The sequence below is a fragment of the Podarcis vaucheri genome, assembly GCF_965113315.1.
Source record: "Podarcis vaucheri genome assembly, chromosome: 3".
NCBI lineage: Eukaryota > Metazoa > Chordata > Lepidosauria > Squamata > Lacertidae > Podarcis > Podarcis vaucheri.
Window position 1 is genome coordinate 118,053,402 of NC_138761.1, and position 13,534 is coordinate 118,066,935.

General features: G+C 44.5%; 1 protein-coding gene across 1 annotated transcript in view; it reads right to left on the reverse strand.

The window, feature by feature from the left end:
* LOC309528748 (GDNF-inducible zinc finger protein 1-like) overlaps window positions 1-12,375 on the reverse strand; it is an 18,726-nt gene extending 6,351 nt beyond the window's left edge. The window contains exons 1-5 of the mRNA XM_082216369.1: window positions 12,260-12,375; window positions 5,280-6,658; window positions 2,936-3,030; window positions 2,413-2,580; window positions 982-1,139 (exon numbers count right to left, since the gene is read on the reverse strand). Coding sequence (XP_082072495.1) covers window positions 982-1,139; window positions 2,413-2,580; window positions 2,936-3,030; window positions 5,280-6,658; window positions 12,260-12,277 — 1,818 coding nt within the window. The 5' untranslated portion in view covers window positions 12,278-12,375. The remainder of the gene's footprint in view (window positions 1-981; window positions 1,140-2,412; window positions 2,581-2,935; window positions 3,031-5,279; window positions 6,659-12,259) is intronic.
* Between the last annotated feature and the right edge of the window lie 1,159 nt (window positions 12,376-13,534).

The following is a 13,534-nucleotide window of genomic DNA, read 5'->3' on the forward strand; positions in this document are numbered from 1 at the left end:
ATTATTACTAGCTCCAACAACCTAAACCTGTTTCTCTTATAAACAATGGCTGGGAGCAATTAAAATGTAGGCAGAATAGAGGATGTAGCCTTCCCAAGTTATGAAGTAGTGAGGGATTTTTTTTAAAAAAAAAACCACAAGTACAAGAAGAGTTTATAATAAGATCAAAAATGCAAGACCAAACCTGCATTTTCTCATTATATATTAGTAACTTGTTTTCACTGTTTAATAAAGGCAAGGAACAGCTTTTGGGCTTTCTGGCTGCACAAATTAGAGTGTACAACTGAGGCCCTAATAGGAATCACTTCCCAGCAGCTTGAGTACCATGGAAAAACTGACACGCAGATGGGCAAGTACCACAGGCATGTTCAGATATTTGCTTGAATGTGTCAATGCCGAAACTCTGCAAGGGCACAGAGGCCAAGGCATTCATGAAATCTGATTTGGTAGCCATCTCCATACTAAATAATTCAGTTCTTAAATGCAGGAGAATGGGAACGTCCCTAGCTTAGGATTAGCCAAAGAACGTTTCTGCTCACTCCCTATGCATAAAACAGCCAGCCACCTAAGGCTCTAATTCGGGCTTCCTCAACCTTAGCCCTCCAGATGTTTTGAGACTACAATTCCCATCATCCCTGACCACTAGTCCTGCTAGCTAGGGATCATGGGAGTTGTAGGCCTGGAGGGCCAAGTTTGAGGACACCCGCCCCAATTCAATGCTCCAACTTCAGGTGGAGCCATGCTATGTGGGGTTTACACAATGTTTTCCATCTCTGCCAGTAACTACCACATTTACATCGGGGATAGAGAACCTCTGGCCTTCTAGGTGCTGTGGGACTCAAACCATTCACCAGCTGCAGCCAGCGTGACCCAACAGCCTGGGATGATGGGAGTTGTAGTCAGCAACATCTGGAGGGCTAAACCTGCCGCACCCTTAAGTTACGTGGCTTGTTAGGAAACAGAAAATCAAAATTTCCTTACAGAGGTGTGCCGCCGAAGAGTAGATTTGTCGGTAAATGTCCGGCCACAAGCGTTGCACATGAACGGTTTCTCCCCTGTGTGAATCCGATGATGGCGTTGCAGGGCATTGAGCTGGGTGAACTGTTTGCCGCACTGATCACAACAGTAGGGACGCTCACCTATAAGCAGAGCACATGGTTACTATTGCTATTTGACTGCATGCAAAAGGGCTGCTCTTGCAGACTTTGACAGCAACCAAGTGAAGGAAGAGGGACGCGGGTGGCACTGTGGGTTAAACCACAGAGCCTAGGACTTGCCAATCAGAAGGTCGGCGGTTCGAATCCCCATGATGGGGTGAGCTCCCGTTGCTCAGTCCCTGCTCCTGCCAACCTAGCAGTTTGAAAGCACGTCAAAGTGCAAGTAGATAAATAGGTACCGCTCCAGCGGGAAGGTAAACGGCATTTCAGTGCGCTGCTCTGGTTTGCCAGAAGTGGCTTAGTCATGCTGGCCACATGACCTGGAAGCTGTACGCCGGCTCCCTCGGCCAATAAAGCGAGATGAGCACTGCAGCCCCAGAGTCGGCCACAACTGGACCTATTGGTCAGAGGTCCCTTTAACTTTACCTTTAAGTGAAGGAAGAAACCACTAAGGAACACCTGCAAGATCTTTACCTTTGTAAGGTAAAGGTAAATGTACTATTATAATCTATTATAATCCTTTCTCGAATCAGCTTTTACCATATGTTTTATAAAACAGAATCACCAGCAAAACTAAACGTTTGTACAGTGGTTACATACGCTTCAGGTTACAGACTCCGCTAACCCAGAAATAGTGCTTCAGGTTAAGAACTTTGCTTCAGGATAAGAACAGAAATCGTGCTCTGGTGGCGCGGCAGCAGCAGAAGGCCCCAATAGCTAAAGTGGTGCTTTAGGTTAAGAACAGTTTCAGGTTAAGTACGGACCTCCGGAACGAATTAAGTACTTAACCCCAGGTACCACTGTATACAGTGAACTGGTAAGAGCCCCTCTTTTTAAAGTTAAAGGTAAAGGGACCCCTGTCCATTAGGTCCAGTCGTGACAGACTTGGGTTGCGGCGCTCATCTTGCTTTATTGGCCGAGGGAGCCGGCGCACAGCTTCCGGGTCATGTGGCCAGCATGACTAAGCCACTTCTGGCAAACCAGAGCAGCACACGGAAATGCCGTTTACCTTCCCGCCGGAGCGGTACCTATTTATCTACTTGCACCTTGACGTGCTTTCGAACTGCTAGGTTGGCAGGAGCAGGGACCGAGCAACGGGAGCTCACCCCGTCGCAGGGATTTGAACCGCCGACCTTCTGATCGGCAAGTCCTAGGCTCTGTGGTTTAACCCATAGCGCCACCCGCGTTCACACCAAAATTTTGCAAACAGGAGGCTCCCCGCCCCGCCCTCAGCTTGACCCTTTTGCCTTCCTACCTGTATGAACTTTTATGTGCTGATACAGTGAATTCCTCTGTGCAAATGTTCGGAAACAAACTTCACATTTAAATGGCTTGGACCCTGTGTGGATTCGGTTGTGGTGTTTCAGATACTCCTTAGAGGCAAAGCTCTTCCCACACGTTTCACACATGAAAGGTCGTTCCCCTAGAGGACACAATAAAGGTGGTTAGTTTAAGCCACTAACAATAAGATTTGGAACAAGGATAGGGATCGAGAGAGCCAATGTACACTTCAACCAACCAGTGCAATGGCAGTTTTAACTCTCCCCTCACCTCTTTTTAACAGCTACTGGTCCAGCAATAATTGTCTAAGGGGCTACATTGCACCAGTGTAGCATCACAGAATAAACCTGCAACACTTTGGAGCGAAGACAGAAACTGCGCACCTGTTCCAAATTACTTGCTCTTTGGGAACAATGTGGCCAAACTCTCAGATGTACAGGAAATCAGACACACTGAGTGAAAGAGTACAAAGCAAAAAAAAAGCAATACTTTTATACCTGTGTGGCATCTTTTATGATAGATCAGCATGTGATTCTGCGTGAATTTTGCTCCACAATCGCCACAAACGAAAGGCTTTTCACCAGTATGGATTCTGAAATGAGAAAATAATACAAATCAACACAACTACAGCACTTCATCATAGTCACTTGTTCTGCCTCTTTACTAAGCAGTAACTAGTGGTGGGCACTTTCTTTCTTGAGATTGTCTTTGCCTATCTATGGATGGGATTCTTTCTCTCTCCCCTGCACCCCCGAAAGCCAAGTGCACAGCATATGCTAGTATATGGGGCTCCCAGCTGAACAAAAGCAGTCTCCTGCATGTTTGCTGTCTTTTGGGCCCAGCCAGAAATAATGGTAAGGCAATGGAAAGTAAGGTAAAATAGAAGCAGAACCAAAAAATTAGATGCTTTAAATTAGACTAAAACACAAAAGCTGTAATTTTCAGATACTATTTGTACTTATTTATACTAAAGAATGTATTTTTTTCTTGTTTTGTGTAAAGCTACCTACAATCTTAGATCAACAGGAACGACAACGTATTTCCAGTAAAACTGGATCCCCCGGGGCGGGGAGAGGGATCCAAAAGTGTTTCCGTGGATCACAAATATTTTGGCTTTCAAAACTGTGTGTGCAGAGGAGAGAGATGTTTTGCTTGTGGAAGCCTTAGAACAGTTACCTTTTGGATTTCATTCCCTCAACTTAAAACACTAACGCATATAAAATTAATCACAAGCTATGTGCTTACCTGCACACCCTGGTTTTTTTTCCTGCTAGGACCAAACACCGCTCTATAATTGTTGATATTCCTGGCTCCTCAAGGAGACAGCAAAATTTTTCAACATACCAAAAGATGGGCTAGAGATCACCCTCTACAAGCCCATACAGTTTTTACAAAACATACCACTAAAAATATTACTGTCACATGATGCATGATAACAATGAAGGAACTTCGCCCTCCTAATCAAACATGAATTCCATCCCAAATATCTGAACTAAGAATTGAACCTGAAGTATCTATGGGCCCTGCAAGCCCAGTTTCTTTTCTGTGTTTTATAGAGACTCCCCATCCCACAGATGCACACACACAAAAGATATTTTTCAGCAGGTTCTATCTAAAAAGAAAGATAAGTCATAGGGAAGGACTCAATTCCTCACTCTGCAGGTTTCAAAAGCTGTTTCACAGTGGGGAGAATTGAAAGCAGTAAGCCCATCTAGTGAACAATAATAGAGTCAAAGAATTCAAAGTTCTTGTCTAGCAAAGAAGTGCCACTTCTACTACCGGATATTTGAGACCGCAAAGGTCCCTGTGGCTCTTTTCTTGATGATGCTGGGCACTGAAAGTAGCCCTGAGAAAGCTTCAGGAGACCTTTGGCTTTCATCAAGAGAAAATATTTGCCCATGACATTGCCAGCTGAAGAGCACACATGCCGTTGAATTTTTCAAGGGGCAAACTGACCCAGCAACAGCGATGAAGTTTTGCTGTCAAGCCTACCGCAAAAAGTTTCAGAAGATGAGTGGGAGAAAGAGAGGTCCTGTCTGGAACCAAAGGATTATGCTACTGTTTGTGCTCAAGTAACACCTGAAACAATGACTGCAGAATTCAATTTCGATTCCCAGAACCGGCCACCTCCCATTGAATTTGAATGCTCTATATGTGGAGTTAGAAAGCATTCAAGTTACCATTATTACTCCCAAGGACTCATATCATGAACCACTGTAATGCGTTTTATCCAAATTAGCTGGCAAAGGACTGGATTGTTTGAAGTCTTTTTTGCCACTTGTTTTAACTACAATTCTGAGTATCGGTGTGATGAAATCAAGACTATCTTTCCCAGTTCTCCTCTAAAGGCTTCAATTTACTCCCAACTCTTTTCAAGGCAACTCAATAGGAGTCCGAGCCTGTGATTTGGTGCCATCTGCACGACAGTCTCAAACTTTTTCTTCGAAAGCAAAGAGCAAACACTACCAAACATTTCACGAGTACCGTATTTTTCGCTCTATAAGATGCACCAGACCACAAGACGCACCTAGTTTTTGGAGGAGGAAAACAAGAAAAAAAATATTCTGAATCTCAGAAGCCAGAACAGAAAGAGGGATCGCTGCGCAGCGAAAGCAGCAATCCCTCTTGCTGTTCTGGCTTCTGGGATAGTTGCGCAGCCTGCGTTCGCTCCATACATTTCCCTTTACTTTTTAGGAGGGAAAAAGTGAGTCTTCTAGAGCAAAAAATATGGTAAACTCTACTCATAAAACCCTGCTTTCTTATTTGACCTTGGAGGAACGCTACCTTTTCCTTTCTTTGCCCAGAGATTTAACTAAGAAGGCCAGTTAAGTGTGTCCATACCTCATGTGTGTTTTAAGTGCCGAAGGCTGAGAAAACTTAGCCTCACACTCTGTGCACCCATAAGGCTTGTCGCCTGTATGTGTCCTTTCATGAAGCCGCAAGGCCGTTTTGGAGCTCAAACCCTTTCCACATTGTAGGCAGTGATGACGCTCCCCACCACCCTCATGAACCTGCAGAATGTGCCTCTTGACGTCCTTCTTCCTCTTGAACTTCTTACCACAGAGCTCGCAAGGGAAGTGGCGCTCGCTGCTGTGGACGTGGCGCTCGTGGCTTTTGAGGTTGCACCGGTTGGCAAAAGTCTGGCTGCAGGTTTCGCAACGGTAAATGACTTCGGCCGCGATCCCGTGGCTGTGCCTGATGTGCTTCAGAAAACTCTTCTCGTACAGGAACTCTCTCTCGCAGGTGCTGCAGGTGAAGTTGCCGCCACGGTTCTTTTTATCGTCCTCCAGTTTAGTCAGGTTTTCCTCCAGGTCGTCGGCGCCATCGCACCCTTTGCTTTCAGATTTCACGACGCTCACCACTTGTCCTTTCTCCTCTTCTTCTTCATCTTTCTTCTCCTCCCCTTCCTTAGGGATGCAGCGGTCTTTGGAGAGCCGACTCTCCTCGGCCACAGCCTCCGCGTACTTTTGCTGCTCTCGAAGACGCCTCGTGTACTTTTTCTTGGGGATCTCCACAAACACCTTTCTGCCAGCCAGTCTTCCACTGGCTCTCCTGATCTTGGCGCAGGACGTCTTCAAGGCTTCTTTCTTCTTGTCTAACTTCTCCTTTAATTTAGCGGCGGGAGCCTCAAGGCCCTCGCCGTCCCTGGGTCTGCCGAGAGGAGAATCTGCAACACGCTCCGTGTTGTCCCCCGGCGTCTCAGCGACTGCCCTTGGCTCAAGCAAGCTGCCTGGCTGGGAACCGCTGTCCTCCGCCGCATCCTGCGACTCGGAAAAATTCTGCAACTCCAACAACACCGATTCGAGCATCTGCTTCTTGAGCTGAAAGCAGGTTTCCGACAAGTCCAAGCACTTTAGCTTCTCGGCCATTTCCAGCATGCGTTGAACCCGGTCTTCTTCTACCTCTACCCTGGCAGTATACACAAACTCAAGAAAAGATGCAAAGTCCGCTACCTGGACCTCGTTCAATAGTACATTTGTCCTTAGTCCGTCCATGCACTTTTCATTGAGAAACACCTCTTTAAAAAACTTGCTGGTTGCCGCCAGGACAGCTTTGTGAGCAACAAAGTCTGCCTTGACCCCTTGATATTCCACGCTGACAGTCACATCACAAAGGTGTCCTAGGAGACGCAGCTGCTGCATTTCATTGAGAAGGTTGATGGGTGAGGATTTGGATTCCAAGAGAACAGCATTACTGGGCATCTTCTTCCTTTCCGAAACCTATGAAGAACATAACCGCACATTAATTGCCTGCCGGGAAAAGGATATCAAAGGTAATGGGAAATGAATACCCTAATTATCATTTAAATGACAAAATAATCCTGCTCTGTAAAAACTGTAAAGCACAAAGAACTCTCTCCATTACTGTAAGCTAGACTGTGTGGATCTAGCATTTTTCATTAATAGCAAGAGTTCAAAAATGTTGGCATAATAGGCAGGTTTTTTATTTATTTAGTTCTATTTTATTACATATATTATACTACTTACTGTAATAAACATAAGCAGTTTACATAAAAACACGACGACCTTCAGTAATACAGTGGTACCTCAGGTTACATACGCTTCAGGTTACAGAAATCATGCAGCAACAGTGCAGCGGCAGCAGGAGGCCCCATTAGCTAAAGTGGTGCTTCAGGTTAAGAACAGTTTCAGGTTAAGAACAGACCTCCGGAATGAATTAAGTACTTAACCAGAGGTATCACTGTACAGTCAAACCTCGGTTCCCAAGCGCCTCTGTTCTCGTACCTTCCGGCTCCCAAATGCTGAAAACCCGGAAGTAACTGCTCTGGTTTTTGAAAGATTTTTGGAAACCGAATGTCCGATGCTGCTTCCGTTTTGAGTTTCTCTATTGTATTGAGGCTTCTACTTTCAGTTTTTGAACATTTCGGAAGTCAAATCGTCTTCCGAAATGGATTACATTTGACAACCAAGGTTTGACTGTATTTCTTAACTAGGCAATATCTAGCAGGGTGGGGGAAGCTTTCTGCCTTTTCCAGCCAACCCTCCCCCATGTCCCTGCTAATGAAAAATAGTAATATTTTAGCCTCTTAGATATTTGGAAGGAAAGATATTCAGTTTTTTTCTGATCCTTTAGCAAGGGTCCATAAATTCTGATTTTACTTGTTAGCCACTGACTCCTCGCTTTGCAGAGTTCTGCAGCCAATGCAAAGAACCCGGGGAAGTAGAGAGCGGTATTACTCTTACGCAGGGTTTCCCTTCCCCTTCCTATTGCTCTCTAGTGCAGGTGCTTCATGCAAAAACCCAACATTAAGCAGAAGAGAAAACAGCACAGCCCTCCACTGAGAATTCACTCCAAAAGGAGGGTACCTTCTATCATATGTGGTGGACCTGTCCCAAGGTGAAAGACTTCTCGGAGAAGATTTATAATGAGTTGAAAAAAATGTTGAAATATACATTTGTTAAGAAACCAGAGGCCTTTCTTCTTGGAATAATAGGTTTGGAATTGCCCAAAAAAGATGTTAGACTGTTTTTGTATGCCACAACTGCAGCTCGAATTTTATTAGCCAAAAATGGGAAAACGCGGGAAACAGTGGAGGAATTTGCAGATGAAGATGATGGCCTTTCGGAGCTAGCCAACCTGACCGGAAGAATCTGTGACCAGGAGGAGGAGCAGGAAGAATGGAAAAAATTCAAAGACTATTTATCTAAATATGCTAAGATAAATTAAATAGAAACACTTGCAAAATAACAGATAGGCTAAGGATTTAAATATGTGAAATTTCAAAACAATATGTTTAAAGTTAAGATGAAAAGAGAGAAAGATGTTAAGGAGTAAGTTAATTTTATGAGAAACTGTTTTGGAAAACTGTTACAATGATATATAATGGAATTCAGTCAAGGGAATTTGAGGAAGTCATTTAACTATGATATTAATATTGGACTAAGTTTAGTTAGGATTTGTGTTTGTTTGTTTGTTTGTTTAAAAATGTGGAAAATCAATAAAATCTTTGAAAAAAAGAAAGAGAGAGAGAATTCACTCCACTGCCTTCTCTGCTGTGGCATGCCAACCATGGAATACCCTCCCATGCGAAGGACACATAGAACCAATGCAATACTGGGTTTCAGTGCCAGGCAAAAACTTTTTTTCTATGCCACGGCATTTTAGATTATTATATTTTTAGATGGTTGACTAGCTTTATCCCTCTATTTTTGCCGCATTGTTACGTCTGTGTTATTCATTTCTGGATAAAGTACAATTTATACATTTTTAATATAAAGCAATTAATGTAGGGATTTCAGACTTGCTAATCAGTTAAAAATACATTACAATCTTCTTAGTCCACTGATGCATTTTATATTTACAAATCAAGAGCACTTACTTTGGATCTCTAAATAATTAACATATAACTAATCTCTGTTCCGCAATCTTGAAGGCACTCCTGCTTAAGAATGTAAATAAGCTCATCCTATATTCTTAGCAAGGATATCAGCAAGCAATACAGATGAGCCACATTTTAACTTCTGCTCCAATACAAGCACATCCAGTAGAATGAAAAAAGCATCAATATTATGTTTCGAAGCACAGTAAAAAGCTAAATAAAGGTACAATTTAGAGCATGCAATAACTGCATGTTGTTAGCTTTTAAGATGATTTTGTGTTTTTATTGGTTTGCTGTTAGTTGCCCTGAGCAATGTAAAGGCATTAGAAGGGATGGGTATAAATCTGCTAATAAATAATAATTAAAAAAAACTTTCAGCTGAGCTTCTTATCCTTCGCTTTTAATTGACTTCATGCTTCTAGGCACCCTTTTTCAGCTGTCAGTTTTACATCGGTGTTATTGTGTCAACCACACACGCCAATTCCCTATTCAAAGGTCTTCAGTACCAGCAAAAGTTATCTGTAGGGTTGATATGACGCCAGCAGGATCCATCAGCTGTTGGGGGAAGAGCAGCTTAACAGGCTGGCTAACAAAGAATGAGTCACCAGTAACAAAGGAGACATCATTAATTCCCTCCCCCATCACCTCCTTCCTAACCATTGTAGAAATCATATCAATGTGTGGCCTGCTTTGCTTATTTGGCCAAAAACACTGTGGGACATTCATGACAGCCAAGAAGTCCTGAGATGCAGCAGTTAGGGAACTTCAGTGTTCCTGACATGGTAAAACAAGAGACATATGCAATGCACACCTTGGCTTAAGAAATAAAGCAAAGCATCTAGTAAATGCCACCTTGTACGCTGCCTTAGGAATCCACATAAATGATCAATCATGTATTTTTGTCTTTGACAATCTCAATGGCACTTTTTCCCCATCGCTGGATAGCGGTTCTGTTGGAATATCTAGTGCACCAAACTAAGAATCAAAGATTCATTCCATCTTTATTTTGTAACCTGTGGTGGGGCGATTGCTCAAGATACTTACGCCTCCTGTAATTTTGTCCAAAGCAGTCTGGCTGTTTCTTAAAGACAAAAAATGAAGATCACAGAGCCATGTTCACACCCTGAAGGGTATGTTCTTGAGACTGCGCAAATGAAAGAATTGTGGCTATTAAAAGGAGGCAGAGTTTTCTCTAGATTAGTGGATCATGAGCTTATTTTTTCCATTGATCACTAGAAGGGGGGGGGGGTTCTCAGTTGACTGCTTAATAAACATTTTTTGTTCTATAAATCAAAGCACATACCTAACTCAGCTTGTATTTTAATAACTGTAGTCTTGCCTTTCTAACGTGATGGATAAAGAAATATAAAACATATTCCTTCAGCTACTGGTACCATAGTCAAAGCTATTATGAAAAAATAACAGGGCCCTGTTTTAAAACCAGACCCTGGTCAAATGAGGGAGAAATCAGTGCAGAACCAAGTACAGCTATTCCCAGCTGTTCCACAACCTTTCCACAGACCAGCTGAATAGATCTTGTAGACCACCAGAAAACTGTTCCAGCACCTCTGTTCTAGGTAAGGCAGGCTGGAGCTGACACTGATAACTACTGGAGTTGAACATACTAGCAGTGACAAAACCTGCTTATGCACAGCACAAAATTCTAACTATATCTCTTCCCCCGGAGGCCAGCATTCGAATATCTTCCCCCGCATCCGATCCTGATAGCTTCCTATTCACTACAGGATTTTCCACCCTGGCTAATGTTAGAAATTAGCCAGACACCAAATGTGTTTTGCGACTGGCACGGGTCCAACTGCAACCACGTAGAGATCTGTAGATGCCAGTCTGGTGACTGACATCTCCATCTGGCTGGGCCCTCCAGCTTTCTTAAGCAGATAAGCAGAAGAGCTTATATGTTGCCTTTTCCTCCAAACAGTACATGGTTTGCCCTCCTCATGACTGAGTGGGGATTTGAACCCCGATCTCCCAGGTCCTAGTCTGACACTCAAACCACTACACCACACTGGCTTCCTAGAGTACTTCTGCTATGGGGCAGCCATATAAATTGGTAAGTAAATATGGGGAAAGCAAAATGTCACTTAAGAGAAGGGTCTCAAATATTTTCCTTGAATTTGTTTTACTCTGGATTGTTTTACCTGACGTTTCAATGTGTTGCAAACAGCTTTGAGTTTTTTCTTTAAAACACAAAACGGTATAGAAATAAAATAATCATAACAAACTCCATCGGTGGTGGGGAAATGGCACGTAGACATACCATTGTGGCTACTGTCACCTAGGTTTGAAGTGCCGTTTGGTGATTAGCTTATATACCTGAGTTTCTGGAATGCAGGTGGCGCTGTGGGTTAAATCACAGAACCTAGGACTTGCCCATCAGAAGGTCGGCGGTTCAAATCCCCGTGACAGGGTGAGCTCCCATTGCTCGGTCCCTGCTCCTGCCAACTTGGCAGTTCGAAAGCACGTCAAAGTGCAAGTAGATAAATAGGTACCACTCCGGTGGGAAGGTAAACGCCGTTTCCGTGCGCTGCTCTGGCTCGCCAGAGGCAGCTTAGTCATGCTGGCCACATGTCCCGGAAGCTGTACGCTGGCTCCCTCAGCCAATAAAGCGAGATGAGCGCCACAACCCCAGAGTCGTCCGCGACTGGACCTAACGGTCAGGGGTCCCTTTATCTATGGATGTGGTCTGGGTCTCAGGTCATGTAGCAGATATCAAGCTTCACGGGGAATTTGAACTCATGGCTCTTTACCTTTACCTGAGTTTCTAACAGTGTTCCCACCTGACGTACAAATAGCAAAATCGATTCCCTTAGCAATATCATGCTTCGTGGTCTTTCAATTCCTGTTTTTCCTATTTTCTTAGGAGTGGGGTGCATATAATTTTTTAAAATCTGTAACCTGCCTTGAGTTATGCCGGGGGTGGGGGTGGGAAGCCGGGGTATAATTAAATACACGATAACCCTATAAGAAAGCTGCCTTTCAAGTTGATGGATTGATTTTTAACAAAAGCTACCCTGTCTTTCCCCCTGATCTTCAGACCCCCCCCTTCCTTGGGCAACTCCTTACCTGGCCAAACCACCATCACCCTCCCCCCCCTTGGCTCACCTGGCCCCCACCCTCTCCCTTGCAACGCACCCTATAGCCACCCAGGGGTCGTGCCCCCAAACCCCACCCCCGGCCTCCCCACCCCCCATAGCCAAGCCCTGCCTTCAGACCCCTTTGAAGCACCCCACAGGGACGTGGTCGGTCGGTTGGGGGGTCAACACTTCCCTTCCTCCCCCCACCCCACCCCACCAGTCACCCACAAAACCACCCTCGTTCCCCACGGGGCTGTGCTGCTGCTGCTGCCCCCCGACCCCCAGGCACGACCCCCTTCCTTCTCCCCTAGGGACCACCCCTCCCCACGCCGGCAGCAGGCCGGGTTCAAAGTCTTTCTCCACCCCCACCCCCCATAGGCACCGACCTGGCCGCTCAGCGCCATCTTCCACGGCGGGGCAGGGCGACGCCGAGAGGAGGCGGAGCGAGGGGGAACGCCAGGCGGGCAGGAAGGGAAGGGGACGCGGTTGCCGGGGGGAAGGCTTTGCGCAGGGCACCGCGGAGGGATGAGGCGGGGACACCGCTGGTTGGGGCTCGCTCAAAAAAAAAAGGGGGGGGCTTTGGAGGCCGAGATGGGGCGGAAGGAGGAGGCGGGGGCAGGATTGGGAAACGGAGGCAAAAGGAGAGATATTGGAGGGGGGGGGGTGTTGAGAGAATAATAATAATAAAATAATGCAGCAAAAACTGATAAATAAAATAATGATAATAATGCAGCTAAAACTGATATAATACAAAATAAAATAAATAATAATAATAATAATCCAGTTAAAACCAATATAATAAAAATAATGATCCAGCTAAAACCAATAAACTATAATAATAATAATAATAATAATAATAATAGCTAAAACCAATATAATATAATTAATATAATATAATATAATATAATAATCCAGTTACAACCAACATAATATAATAAAAATAATAATGATTCAGCTAAAACCAATACAGTGGTACGCTTCAGGTTACAGACGCTTCAGGTTACAGACTCCGCTAACCCAGAAATAGTACCTCGGGTTAAGAACTTTGCTTCAGGATGAGAACAGAAATTGCATGGCGGCAGCGGGAGGCCCCATTAGCTAAAATGGTGTTTCAGGTTAAGAACAGATTCAGGTTAAGAACGGACCTCCAGAATGACCCGAGGTACCACTGTAATTAACCAACATAATATAATAAAAATAATAATGATTCAGCTAAAACCAATACAGTGGTACACTTCAGGTTACAGACGCTTCAGGTTACAGACTCCGCTAACCCAGAAATAGTACCTCGGGTTAAGAACTTTGCTTCAGGATGAGAACAGAAATTGCATGGCGGCAGTGAGAGGCCCCATTAGCTAAAGTGGTGCTTCAGGTTAAGAACAGTTTCAGGTTAAGAACGGACCTCCGGAACAAATTAAGTTCTTACCCAAGGTACCACTGTAAACTACAGTGGTACCTCAGGATGCGAACGGGATCTATTCCGGAGCCCCGTTTGCATCCTGAATGAAACGTAAGATGTGATTGCGCCTGCGCGGGTCGCGTTTTGCTGCTTCCGCGCACGTGCATGATGTCATTTTGAGTCTGCACATGCGCAAGCGGCAAAACCCAGAAGTAACGCACTCTGTTACTTCCAGGTTGCTGCGGAGCGCAACCCAAAAGCA